The 13,789-nt window shown below is 35.4% G+C and overlaps 1 protein-coding gene across 4 annotated transcripts in view; it reads left to right on the top strand.

The window, feature by feature from the left end:
- Positions 1–13,789, top strand: part of DPP10 (dipeptidyl peptidase like 10) — a 420,223-nt gene that overhangs the window by 324,713 nt on the left and 81,721 nt on the right. For all 4 annotated transcript variants that reach the window (XR_014026226.1, XM_081326185.1, XM_081326184.1 and 1 more), the window contains 2 exons: positions 4,018–4,070; positions 4,151–4,232. Coding sequence is in view for 3 of the 4 variants with exons in the window: in XM_081326185.1 (XP_081182311.1) it covers positions 4,018–4,070; positions 4,151–4,232 (135 nt within the window). In the remaining variant the exon portion in view is untranslated. The remainder of the gene's footprint in view (positions 1–4,017; positions 4,071–4,150; positions 4,233–13,789) is intronic.

Genomic DNA, 13,789 nt, shown 5'->3' with positions numbered 1-13,789 from the left:
AGTTGGCACAGTTTGAGATATTGTGCAGATCTACTGTCACACGTACAGAAATGTCCTTGAAGAAAATATGTGAGAACCCTAGCTCAGGTAGCATGAAGACGAAACTCAATATTGACCTGCGTTGACTCTCTTTAGTGTAACAGAGATGGAAGAGGAAATGCTGTCAGGCTTTCAAGATCCTGTTATATCAATGGAGCTCCAATATTTCTTGTGATGTTTGTTTCCTGAGTTAGAGTAATTTAAAGGGTTGACAGCTCTCTTCATAGATAATGTTACAGTAGTACAGAATTCTGCACATCCCAATTGAGCTGTGTACAGCAATACCTTTAAAAATGTTCAAATTTCTTTGGTAGCAATAGAAAAGCTTCTTTATTAATTGTGTGTGTGTGTGTGTGTGTGTGTGTGTGTGTGTGTGTGTGTGTATTCATGCCCACATTTGTTCAATTAGGGATGTATCACTCCTTCTTTTTAAGCTTTAAGAACTATTTTCCTAGAACCAATGTAATAAATGACAGAATTATGTATAATGTGATTTTTGTATCGAACACAATAATAGGGCCAGTGTATTGATAAATGGAAATATTTGCACATCTCCATTGACATAAAGTCTGAAATCATAAATCCATAAGTGTTTGTTTCAAAGCTTGAAGGATATGATAGAAAAAATGGTAGATAAAAATAGCTGTTGTTATTTTTAGAAGCCTGAATTTTGGACTGGTTTTCAAGCTATTGTTGTTTCATTCACATATGGATTATAGGTAGTTCTTAATTTACAACCACTTGTTTAACGTTCAAAATTACAACACTGAAAAAGTGATTTTGTCTGGTTCTCACACTTATGACCATCACAGCATCCCCATGATCATATGATCAAAATTCAGGCACTTGGCAAACAGCATGTATTTAAGATGATTCTAGTTTCTGACGTCATTGATCACCATTTGTGACCTTCTCAGCTGGCTTCCAACAAGCAAAGTCAATGGGGAAAGCCAGATTCATTTAACAACCACATGAGTCACTTAACAACTATAGAGATTCATTTAACACCCATGGCAAAATGGTTGTAAATTCAGGTGCAACTCACTTAACAACCATCTTGCTTAGCAGTGGAAATTTTGGGCCAGTTGTGGTCATAAGTCAAGAATTACCTGTATTTAAGTCTCCCATTCTGGTTCCAAAAATGAAATGTGCAAATTATCTACAGTATACAGATATTTTTTTCCTTTAAGCCAACTTTTGAAATGTAATGGAAATATGTACAGTATTCCTAATTGCTAATTGGTGCTGTTTGCTAACAGTATAGCATTTATCAAAGAAACATATTTTTCCTCTCCTTTCTGCAATTTGTCTACTCCCCAAATTTGCTTCAGAACATTGAGAATGCTTTGGAACAGATGGTAGAGACTGTTGGTGAGATAAAGAAAAAGTTCCATTGTATTTTTGCAGTACCATAGTTTTTAGTAACCATTTTGATTTCTTAACACCTTGATGGCCTTCCTTAGTTAACTTATTAAGAATCTGTGTTATTTGTTATTTCCTAGTCCAAGGCTATTTCAAAGTATATGCTATCTTGAGGTCATAGGAAGAAGGCAGGATATACTTAGAAGCATAGGCATGCAAGTTTATGGAAGCTGTGCAGGAGACCCAAGGCCATAACCTTCTAAATTTGAGGCCTAGATAATTGTCATGCCAGTGTCTTGAGTACTTTGAGTATACCCCTGTGTGAGAGAGTGGGGAATGAAAGCAGACTGATCTTCAATGAGAATGTCCTAGGGACTGGATTACAGTGTCTAGGGTCAGTGGGAAAGTCTCAAGATATCATGTTTGTTTTCACTTTGATTTTGTCCCTTTGGAGAGTAGAGAAAGGATTAGGTGCCTTGGGTGAAATCTCCAAACATCTGGAGTGCCACTTGAACACATCAGGAATTAACAAATCACCATCAGTCAGTTGCAAAAGGCAGCTTTACTTGGAACAGCTTACATCCTGCAAGAAATCTGTATAGCACCATCAAACATCCACATCTGCCCAACTCAGGTGGATAAAAAAGCCAAATCCAGTCTAAACATTGGCTGATTATATAACCAACCATGTTAATATAATAAATATAATTCCTTCTTCATTCAGTTCGGCCTGTATCACATTTGAAATCTTGGTTAGCTGTGTTGAGCTTAATTGATTGTGGATTAATTAACACTCCAAAGAAGATGACTTTTTCATGAGACAATTAATCTTTATGATAAATTTTAAATAGAGCAGCACAAGCCCAAGCAGATTTTCAAGATGTGCTTTTTGCAATTTAGACTAGGTTGACAGCCTCTTTTCATGTGAGATGAATTAGATGTCTAGAAATGTCTCTTTCTTATATTTATTTTGGCTTGGCAAAATACCGTTGTTATGACAGTAATATTTCACAGTCAAAAATGTTAATACTATCCATAAATTCAGCCCAGTGAGGAGCAAGAGATGCAATAAATCATTTTAAGTAATTGATGTTGATTGAATAAGATAAATGGTGCTTCAGGTAGTTATGATTTTATCATTTAACTTCATTGTAGCTGTTTAAAAATATTTTTTTTAAAGTTGATGCAGCATTTTGGTCATGCCAGTAAGGACTAAATAACAATGATGCTAAACTGTTCCACTACTGTGTATACAATACCTTTTTAGTGAAAAGTCTTAATCAAAAGTGTTTTGAAACTTCAAGTAATCCATGCCTATTACATATACTTATCATTTTGCATGAATAGCTTAAGGACCTGAAGAAAATATGTTAGCACACATAAAGGGTAGCATAATACAAGATATAATTTGTTCAAGTGATATCCTTATAAATCTTTGAAACTAAAAATCTCCCATATCTGAACTCAAATATTCCAAGAGCTTAACATTGAATACTGTTTACATGTTTATGATCTATACCTTTTTTAAAAGTAAAGAATGCATGTTAATATCCAATATATATTCCTGATCTAATAAATTTGGAATATATTATTAGAGAATATACTATTACCAAGAAAGTTGTGCCTGGAGGGAATTGGGGTCCTTGACAATAATTGAAAAGTTCAAAAAATGAAGATTTATGAATCTGGTGTCTAGAAATAGTGGAAGTGAATATGGTCATTATAAAGACTATTGTCATTAGTAAGCTGAATAATTTGGTATTACTTTTTTGGTTAACCTACCCTTCCATGGTTTATTTTCCTCATTATTCCATTTTTTAAAAAGTTGGATTTACTTAAATTGGCTTATTGTTTTTGACTGTAATTTCACTACTACTTAATTAGTTCACTACTTAGTTCACTACTTAATCTTTTTTCTATTTTATATCTTGCCTTAAGCCAAAGGGAATATATATATATATATATATATATATATATATATATATATATATATATATATATATATATATATATATATATATATATATATTTGTGTGTATACGTCTTTCAATACAAGTTTTTAATTTTGTGATATTATACTTGTATTGAAAGAAATATCCAGTTACTGCTGAAGACCTGACTCCAGGTAGAAGTGCTAGAATTCCCCAAAACAATTTAGCCAAGATGTGTGGCTCCTTTTCTGAGAAGGCATATTTTATTGATCATATCCTTGCAGACCTGTAAGAGTTTATGCTAATACAGTTTGACCAATTCATTGGTTATATTTTGTAATGGTAATTGAACTTCAGCATAAAGTAAAATTTAACAGACAGCATTTGTTGATTTGTAATGGTATTTGATAGGAGTTTTAAGTTTAGAGTCCAGACTTATATTTAGGTCATGTGTGGACACAGGGGTCATATGACTTTGTCCAAGGAGATCAAGCTCTTTTCTAAATTCTAGATTGATTTGAATAAAATCTTATAGTTAGTATATTCTGTATTTATTGGGAGACTGCCCAATACTCTGTAACTGAACGTTCTGATCAGTATGATAGTAAACAAAAAAAAAATAAAGAAGTTATTTTATAACCCTGATAATCATATTCATGGATACTTCTTATTCCTTGTTTTACAGGTTTTTCATTATTCTTATACAGCTTCATACGTGATATATAACATACAGACAAGGTAAGATAATGTTTGATAAATCTTGCTTTGAGTACTGAATGCTACAAATGTGTCCAAGTAAAGTGTTTACTTTTTTCAAGGGAAGTTTGGGAGTTAAATCCTCCAGAAGTAGAGGACTCAGTTTTACAGTATGCAGCATGGGGTGTACAAGACCAGCAACTGGTAAGAAAGGTTTCCATGTTTATTTTATCAGCTGATCAATTTTAAAAAGCTAAGAGTAAGATAAAATCTATAGGAAACTTCTTATTTGGGATTTTTAAGTAATTATTCTTTGATTTTGTTTTCGACTTGATTTAAAATTTCTTATACAAATGAACAAACTAATCATAGGTTGCTTAAAAAAATTCTTGAGTGATTGATTGATGGATCAATTTATTGATGAATATAGCTGTCCCACTCATAGCAATGACTCTGGGTGTTATCTCAAATTAAAACCAATAATTAAACTAACAAAAAATATATGAAGAATGGTTCTTCACTGCTATCATGGGATAACATCATAGCAGTATTCCAGTATTTGAGGGGCTGCCACAAAGAAGAGGAGTTCAGCTTATTTTCCAAAGTACCAGAAGGCAAGAGAAGAAACAATGGAAGGAAACTAATCAAAGAATCATCCTGAAATTAAGGAGAAACTTCCTAACAGTAAGGACAATTAATCAGTGGAACAGCTTGCCTTCAGAAGTTAGGTGCTTCATCACTGAAGGTTTTAAAGAAAAAACTGGACAACCACCTATCTGAAATGGCATAGGGTCTTCTGCTTCAGCAAGGGGTTGGACTAGAAGACCTCTAAGGTCCCTTCCAGCTCTATTCTGATTGACTAAGAGAGCTCTGTATAGAGTTAGTGGTCTCTGAGCTTGGTTGTTTGTTTTAGGATGTTTTGTTACCAGATTAGGTAATATCTTCAGTGCTAGAAGAGAATGGGGTTTGCTTTCTATTTGTATACAGTAGCTTGCAGAATATCAGTGTGGCGGGGATGTTGCTTTGTTTTTGATCCTTGACTAGGGTGTCATTTACTGCTTGACTGTTTACCTGAGTTGTTAGTTCCTTGATTAGGAATATATATTATTTATTTATTTTTATTTTTGTTACATTTATATCCCGCCCTTCTCCGAAGACTCAGGGCGGCTTACAAGCTTAGCAGTAGCCTTCATTCTATGTATATGCCTGCTTGTTAGGGCTTTCACACACACCCCAAGCGGCATTATTACAAAGTCAGCTTAATTGCCCCCAACAATCTGGGTCCTCATTTTACCTATCTGGGAAGGATGGAAGGCTGAGTCAACCTTGAGCCTGGTGGGACTCGAACCTGCACTAATTGCAGGCAGCTGGTGTTACTTAAGGAGGCATCAGCCCACTGCTCCACCAAGGCTCTTTTAGGAGCATACATTACATTAGGAAAATACATCAGAAACACACCAACATGTAACATAGTTAAAGATGTTACAAAAAAGTTTAGACATCTCACCTAAGGGAGTGACTAGTCTATCAATTCCCTGCCACAGTGTCTCCAGAAAATCAAAAACTAGGGAGTGACTAGTCTATCAATTCCCTGCCACAGTGTCTCCAGAAAATCAAAAACTTAAAAATACAAGATACTATGTAGGATAACATGGAGAAGACTAACAGCATGCATTCATCAATAGCAACTAGCAATCAGACAACACAATAAAAATGCCTTAATTTCACAATAGATGAACAGAATTAACCATAGTTTCAACTGGGAAACTGTGAGCATTCTAGACCAAGCTAAATTCAAAATCACTAAGGAATTCCTGGAAGCCAGGAATCCACACCCAAATAAGTACTGATTAACACCAGCATTAACATCAGACAAATAATCAAGCAGCAAATAACAGTCTAATAAAGGAGAAAACAACACCCTGACTAACACTGACAAGGCATTTACTTTATAGAAACTGAGAACAAGCTCCACTCCTTCCTAGCACTGAAGATATTGCCTAGTCGTGTAATGAAATGTCTGTAATCAAATATCCAAGTTTAGAGAGCACCATGTAATCCACAGTTCAATCTTGAGTGACTTACTGTATACCATGATGATGTTTGAGTTAAAGTCATGTGTATATTGATAATAACACACTTCAAATGGTCTGATAATCTTTCCCATAATTTCACAGAGATAACATGAGGACAAGATGAATTAATGAATCAGGATTGTTTTTTGAAAGTGAGTTCTTGATAAGAACTGGAATTCCAGTTAAGTGATATTTCACAAGGGAAGAAAAAAAAATCATTTTCTGCCAGGCAATCCAGAAAAATACCATTGCTAGTGATATCAAATATTCCTGAGAATTCCTGCAGAAACAATAGGACATACATTTTATTAAAAAAATATAAAAAGAAAACAAAAATAAATAATTAAGATTTAAATATAAGACGAACTCAGTCTTGAAATTAAGGTTCTTGGTATTTAACACTTTGAAAAACTGTATGATTCATTGTACTGTTTGGTCATAATAAGATAACAAAGTATACATACAAGTTTTTCTGTGGCAGAAAATTCTGCTAACAGTCCATGAAATCAAATATTTTAAGGATATGTTGATTCATCTGTTGTTAATCAAGTTGGCATGAATACTTAAATGCTACTGGTAAGAATACATCTCGCTAAATAGGGGCAAAAAAGCAAAGCTGAAGTGAGAAGTAATTGCATTCATCTGGAACATAACTTGTAATTTTTGAATAATTAACTATACCAATTTATCAATACATTCCAGCACAACAACAAAATGCCAGGCAAGAAATACTAGAATTATACACAGAGCAAGGCACTGTACTGTTTACCAAAAAGGCAAAATAGCTATAAGTGCTTCAAAATGTGTATTTTCCATAAGTTTGAATGTTTATTTCCCTGTGCAAAATTAATAGGCTACAACAGTACAAATATGTAATAATAATTACATTCTTAATGGATAGTTAACATTTCTTCAACATATACCCTTTAAAAAACAATGGTAATATTCTTTAATAAAGGATTAATAGAAACAAGGAATATTTTAACTAATGTTTATATATAGAATGCTAAGCTCATATTTTCAATGTTTAAAACCAATAGAAATGGTTGCCCTAGTTGTAATAAAAATTAATAATTTGCAAGGGTGTAGTGGTCCATATCTCCAGTATTTTGCTTTCATTTTGGTTAGTTGATTAGTGATAACTTATCATATCATAATGTCATAGTGTGTGCCATAAAGAAGTAATTGATTGAACAATACAGACAATTAGCTTTTATATACGCACTTTGTTGAAAATTAGAGTTTGGCATAGAGCAATCTGTATTATTCAGTTCCTCATTTGTGCTGCAAAATGTATTATCACATTATTAATCAAGGAAGTTTTCATCTAATTATCAGCATAATAGATATTAATATTACATATCATAGTCATTAATATTTATATGACCCTTCTGATGCATACCAGCATAGATTATCATCTATGTATAAAAAATAATAAGCAAAATACAGGAATTCAGTTCCTTTACAAGAATGTGTAAAACCAAAATATTGTTCCAGTGGCTTATTAGTAAAAAGAAAATGGCATTTAATGTGTATTCAAGATTGTATATTTTATATGTCAGAAGATGTAGGAGAATTATTCCAATTTTGAGGCATAAAAATTATTCTTATCCTTCTTACTATATGTTGAACAATTTCTGTGTAACTTAAAACAGTAGATCTGTCCCTTTGTAAAAATCTGATGAAATTACATACCTACTAAGACTGACATGTTTATACTGCTAATAGTTAGCAAGACAGACTAATTACAACAATGATTAGAGCTCTAATTAGATGCTTTAATAATTGGCATCTGAAAGAGAGGAATTGGGTAGGTAAATGGTGAAACATACATCATCACACTACAACGCAAGATACATATGTTACATGCTTCTGTGCAGCATCACAATCCATCTAAAAAAGATCAAGATTTTTATCATGAGATCATAACACATGTTTTTGCTCATTGTGGCCTGTATTGATATATCAAACACCAGTAGGCTAGAGGAATGATGGGGAAAGGGTGTGAATAAAATAAAATACCTCTCCTTACCATGGCAGTTATTATGTGTGTGTGTGTGTGTGTCCTTCTCATCCCTATAGTAGAGGACCCTGAATCTCAAGTCCTCTACCAGAGGCCTTGAAGTCTGAGGGTTTTGTGCAGGATCTTAGCTGTTCCTAGCACTCCCCTCTTCTGGAGAGAGAGCTCTGATGTGGTTCCTGGTTCCCAGTTTAGGAAGCACAACACTGACTGTTCCTACCACCACTCTGGGTCCACTTTGGTTTTTATTTTCCATATTCTCTCCAGTTCCTCCATCAGGCCCTGATACTTCTGCAGGTTTTTTTTTTTATTCTTTCCTGATGTTGTATAACTTGGCACCACTACATCTCTCACCTCTGTCTGTATGTGTGCAAATTTTTACCAGATTGTTTTTTATCAGTCCTAAAAATTAAGGGTCCTTGCTGCTCTCTGAGCTTGCTTGTTTTCTTGCAGACGTGGCATCCTGTTTCATGCCTTGAGAGATATATAGTAAACTCTTGACTTAACAAACTTAGAAGGGTAGAAAAGCTATCCAGGAAAGCTGTATATCCATTATCATTACTTTGCTCCAACAACATTGAACAAGGAAGGGTGATGACCTATGCCTGTTCTTGTTGTATCCTTCTTACGTATACAAGCAATGTCATTTCTTCTTTATTTTTCATTCTCTGATTAATAAAAAGTGTTATCTTCTGGTGGAAAATGTCTAATCCCAATCCATCACATTCAGTGACCCCTAAAATGTCAAGCTTTATTACTTGTATACCAGTGAATGCTTGTAAATTGAATATAGAAGGGGATTATTGCTCTGTTCCTTTGTATACCATGAAAAGCTGTTCAGAAGAGTTGGATATCATCAGAACAGGGGACAGCAGCTTGTAGAATGCAATACAGAAGAAAGAAAGTTAGCCCAGATTCAATGGATATCTACTGAAAGCTTCCATTTCCATTTTCCTTTTAGCAATTCAGCTAAAACAATACGAAAATGTTTTCATATTTCAGCTCTCCATTCCATGTCACTCTAGAAGATTGATGAACCTTAAGAAAAGCTTGGGGATGGGTTGGAGAAGAGGTGTAGGGAATTGCTTTGCAGAAAGAAGGAGGAAGCACTGGCAGCAGAATTGTGTGATAGCTAACTAGGGAACTGGGTTCAGGAGGAACCCCAAGGATTACAGCTGTTTTATCTGGAACAAAACAAAAATGATTTCAAAAATAATGTTTAAATATATTCATAAAAGTCAAACATTTTTTTATTAAAAAAAACATTTTGAATTTGCATTGAGCCTGGCTTTGGCAGAACTGTAGAAACATAACTAGAAATAAAAATATTAAATATTACTTTGTTGGCCATGTGCTAACCTTGAAGTTCTTGTTACTTGGGCTATTAAATTGGGGAAAGAAAAAAAATACTCTTTCCATTGTGGTGTGATTTTTGAATGTTAATATCACAATTCAGTGCATGTTCACTAACACCATTCAATTTTCAAAACAATTTTTAAGTATCAAAAAAAACCACAGCAATGTTTGAATGTTGTATAACGTTTAAAGTCTTATATTAAAAGTTACTCAGAGGAACCATGGAACCTTTTTTTCCCCACTACTTAGTCCCACAGAACCCATCCTCGTAGGACCACATTTTAAACCTCTAAGAAAAATTTCTGGATATCCTCTGTAACTCTCTCTTTAAAGAATCCACCCCGTTTACTCAGCAAGCACAAGGTCTAATATTAAAGGAACTATGTTTCAAAAATACTCTGCTAGGTAGTTGGAGCCATACATAACAAAAAAAGCTTTCTTTCTTTCAATTCATGTTGCAATACAAATTAAAAGATAAATTTCACTTCCTTTATAATGCAACAAGATGAAGAACAATAAGGACAATAAACAGAAATAAATTACACAGTTTGTTAGAAAACTATAAATTGTATCTTAAATTTGCATATCAGGAATCTTGTCTTTCTTTTCTCCAGCATTTGTGTGTCTGTATAAACTATGAACAAAGCTGGAATATTTTTTTCCCTTAAAGATAAGCAACCTGGATCTATATAATAAAGGAAATGAATCAGTATATAAAAAACTTCCTGATTTATTCCTGACATACTCTCTTACCACCATTTTCAAAATATTCAGACCCTGGGGGCCAGCTCATAAGATTTTGCCATACATCTTAACCTGAGCTTTTTTCTGACTGTATTCCTGCATACTGTTGGGGAATAACCAATAATAGCTCTGCACTTTACTTCCTTACAACTTCACTTGCTACAGTTCCCTTTCCTCCTAAACCAGTAGCTTGTAACTCATGAAGTCATCTTAAGAAATAAAACACAATGTATGCAAATATATAATAATAGCATTGTTCATTTTTAAGGTGCAATATGATGCTGAAACAGACTAGGGTCTCCAGTAACACTGGATTTGCTGGGGGGTTTCCCCCCCATATTCCAAGTAGACACTGAATAGCTTGAACCCAACCATTGATAATGACACCTGGTGGCCTTCAACAGCTGAGAACAGGCAAGGATAATTGAACTGAACAATGCAATTATCACGAATAAAGGCAAATGTACGTGTCCCGGGATAATATTGCAAGATTGAATCAATCATTGAATCTTGAATGCATTTGGGTAAATATAAAAGGGGGGAAAATGACATTGCCGTAGGTGTATACTATAGGCCACCCAACCAAACAGAGGAAATAGATGAACTTTTTGCTAGTCAGCTAACTAAGGTATGTAGGAAGCACATCACAATAATAATGGGGGACTTTAACTACCCTGACATGAACTGGGAAACAAACTCTGCACCAAGTGGAAGATCAAACAGATTCCTGACAAACCTAGCAGACAACTTTGTCTCCCAAAAAGTAGAGAAGGGAACTAGGGGATTAGCCATTTTGGATCTAATTCTCACTAACAGAGATGAAATGATAGAAGGTGTTGAAGCCAAAGGAACTTTAGGAGGAATTGATCATGCAATATTGGAATTCAACATTATGGAAGCACAAGCAATAAAACACAGTCAAACTAGAGTCTTGGACTTTAAGAGAGCTAATTTCAATAAACTTAGAGAGGGCTTAGGAAGGATTCCATGGATGAGAATCCTCAAGGGTAAAACAACTCAAGAAGCTTGGGAAATTTTGAAAAGTGAGATAATAAAAGCCCAATCTAGCACAATACCAACAAAGAGGGAAAATAACAGCTCTCAAAAGAAACCAGTATGGCTGCATAAAGAACTCTCTGATAAATTGAAAGATAAAAAGGACAAGTATAGAAAGTGGAAAGAGGGGCACATAACTAAGTCAGAATATCAGCAAATAGCCCAAGCCTGCAAAAATGAAGTGAGGAAAGCTAAGGCTCAAAATGAACTAAGGCTTGCGACCAAAGTCAAAAATAACAAAAATAGCTTCTTTCAACATGTAAAAAACAAGAAAAAAGTTAAGGAAATGATTGGTCCATTGGTGGGTGAAAGGCGAGAAGGTGACAAGCAACAGGGAGAAAGCAAAACTATTTAATTTGTTTTTTTTGCATCTGTCTTTACACAAAGGGAAAAAGACAAACCAACCTATCAAAAACAGTGCCATAAAAACAGAATAGAAACACAAGTTAAGATAGGCAAGAAAATGGTAAGTGAGCACCTGTCCAGCCTAGACGAGTTCAAATCACCAGGACCAGAAGGATTACACCCCAAGGTTCTCAAGGAACTGGCAGACGTGATCTCAGAACCACTGAACTATATTTTTTCAAAGATCCTGGAGCACTGGGGAACTACCAGAGGATTGGAAAAGAGCTGATGTAGTTCTGTCTTTACACAAAGGGAAAAAGACAAACCAACCTATCAAAAACAGTGCCATAAAAACAGAATAGAAACACAAGTTAAGATAGGCAAGAAAATGGTAAGTGAGCACCTGTCCAGCCTAGACGAGTTCAAATCACCAGGACCAGAAGGATTACACCCCAAGGTTCTCAAGGAACTGGCAGACGTGATCTCAGAACCACTGAACTATATTTTTTCAAAGATCCTGGAGCACTGGGGAACTACCAGAGGATTGGAAAAGAGCTGATGTAGTTCCCATCTTCAAAAAAGGAAAAAAATGGATCCAGGAAATTACAGACCTATCAGCCTGACCTCAATACCTGGGAAGATTCTGGAAAAGATAATCAAACAGTGAATCAGTGAGCACCTAGAGGCAAACAAAGTCATTACTAAAAGCCAACATGGGTTTGTCAAAAACAGATCATGCCAGACAAATCTTATTGCATTCTTTGACCAAGTGACAAAATTAGTGGATCAGAGGAAAGCTGTGGATATAATTTACTTGGACTTCATTAAGGCATTTGATAAAGTAGAACACAACCTACTACTTGATAAGATAGAAAAATTTGGATTAGACAGCATCACCACCAGATGGATTTGGAGCTGGCTGACCAGCCGTACTCAGCGTGTGGTCCTCAATGGAACTGCATCTACATGGAGGGAAGTGTGTAGTGGGGTGCCCCAGGGCTCTGTTCTGGGCCCAGTGCTCTTCAACATCTTCATCGATTTGGGCGAGGGGATAGATGGGGAACTCATCAAATTTGCAGATGACATCAAGCTGGCAGGAATAGCCAACACTCCAGAAGACAGGCTTAAGATACAGGAGGATCTGGACAGACTTGAACACTGGGTGCTATCTAACAAAATGAAATTCAATGGTGAAAAAAGTAAGGTTCTACATTTAGGCAAGAAAACCAAAAGCACAAGTATAGTATAGGGGGTACCTTGCTCAATAGTAGTAACTGTGAGAATGTGAAAATGGCAGAACAGGCTAAATTGACTGTTTGGTCAGGGATAAAAACAATATTGTTATAAAAAAAACTAGAAATGCTTTGTGGACATTTTACTGAAAATGGGGAAAAATGAAATGATGATTTCTGGACTGGATGATTGAAAAGGAATGAATAAGAGCCTGAAGGAATTCTATAATATTTAAGAGTGAGGAGGGACTATAATATGCCTGTAACAAGCTGCAATGATATCAAAATCATGACAATAGTAGCAACTGTGAGAGGGATCTTTGAGTCCTAGTGGACAATCACTTAAATATGAGCCAGCAGTGCTGCAGCTGCCCAAAAAGCCAATACAGTGCTAGGTTGCATTAACAGAGGGATATAATCAAGATCATGTGAAGTATTAATACCACTTTACAATGCCTTGGTAAGGCCACACTTGGAATACTGCATCCAGTTTTGGTCACCACGATGTAAAAAAGATGTTGAGACTCTAGAAAGAGTACAGAGAAGAGCAACAAAGATGATCAGGGGACTGGAGGCTAAAACATAAGGAACGGCTGCTGGAATTGGGTATGTCTAGTTTAATGAAGAGAAGAATGAGGGGAAATGTGATAGCAGAGTTCCAATATCTCAGGGGCTGCCACAAAGAAGAGGGAGTCAAACTATTTTCCAAAGCGCCTGAAGGCAGGACAAGAAGCAATGGATGGAAACTAATCAAGGAGAGAAGCAACCTAGAGCTAAGGAGAAACTTCCTGACAGTTAGAACAATTAACCAGTGGAACAACCTGCCTCCAGAAGCGGTGAATGCTCCAACACTGGAAGTTTTTAAGAAGAGACTGGACAGCCATTTGTCTGAAATGGTATAGGATTTCCTGCCTGAGCAGGGGGTTGGACTAG

This window comes from Vipera berus, assembly GCF_964194415.1.
Source record: "Vipera berus genome assembly, chromosome: 1".
Lineage (NCBI taxonomy): Eukaryota > Metazoa > Chordata > Lepidosauria > Squamata > Viperidae > Vipera > Vipera berus.
Note: the sequence above shows the minus strand (reverse complement) of the source record. Positions and strands in the feature narration are given on the sequence as shown.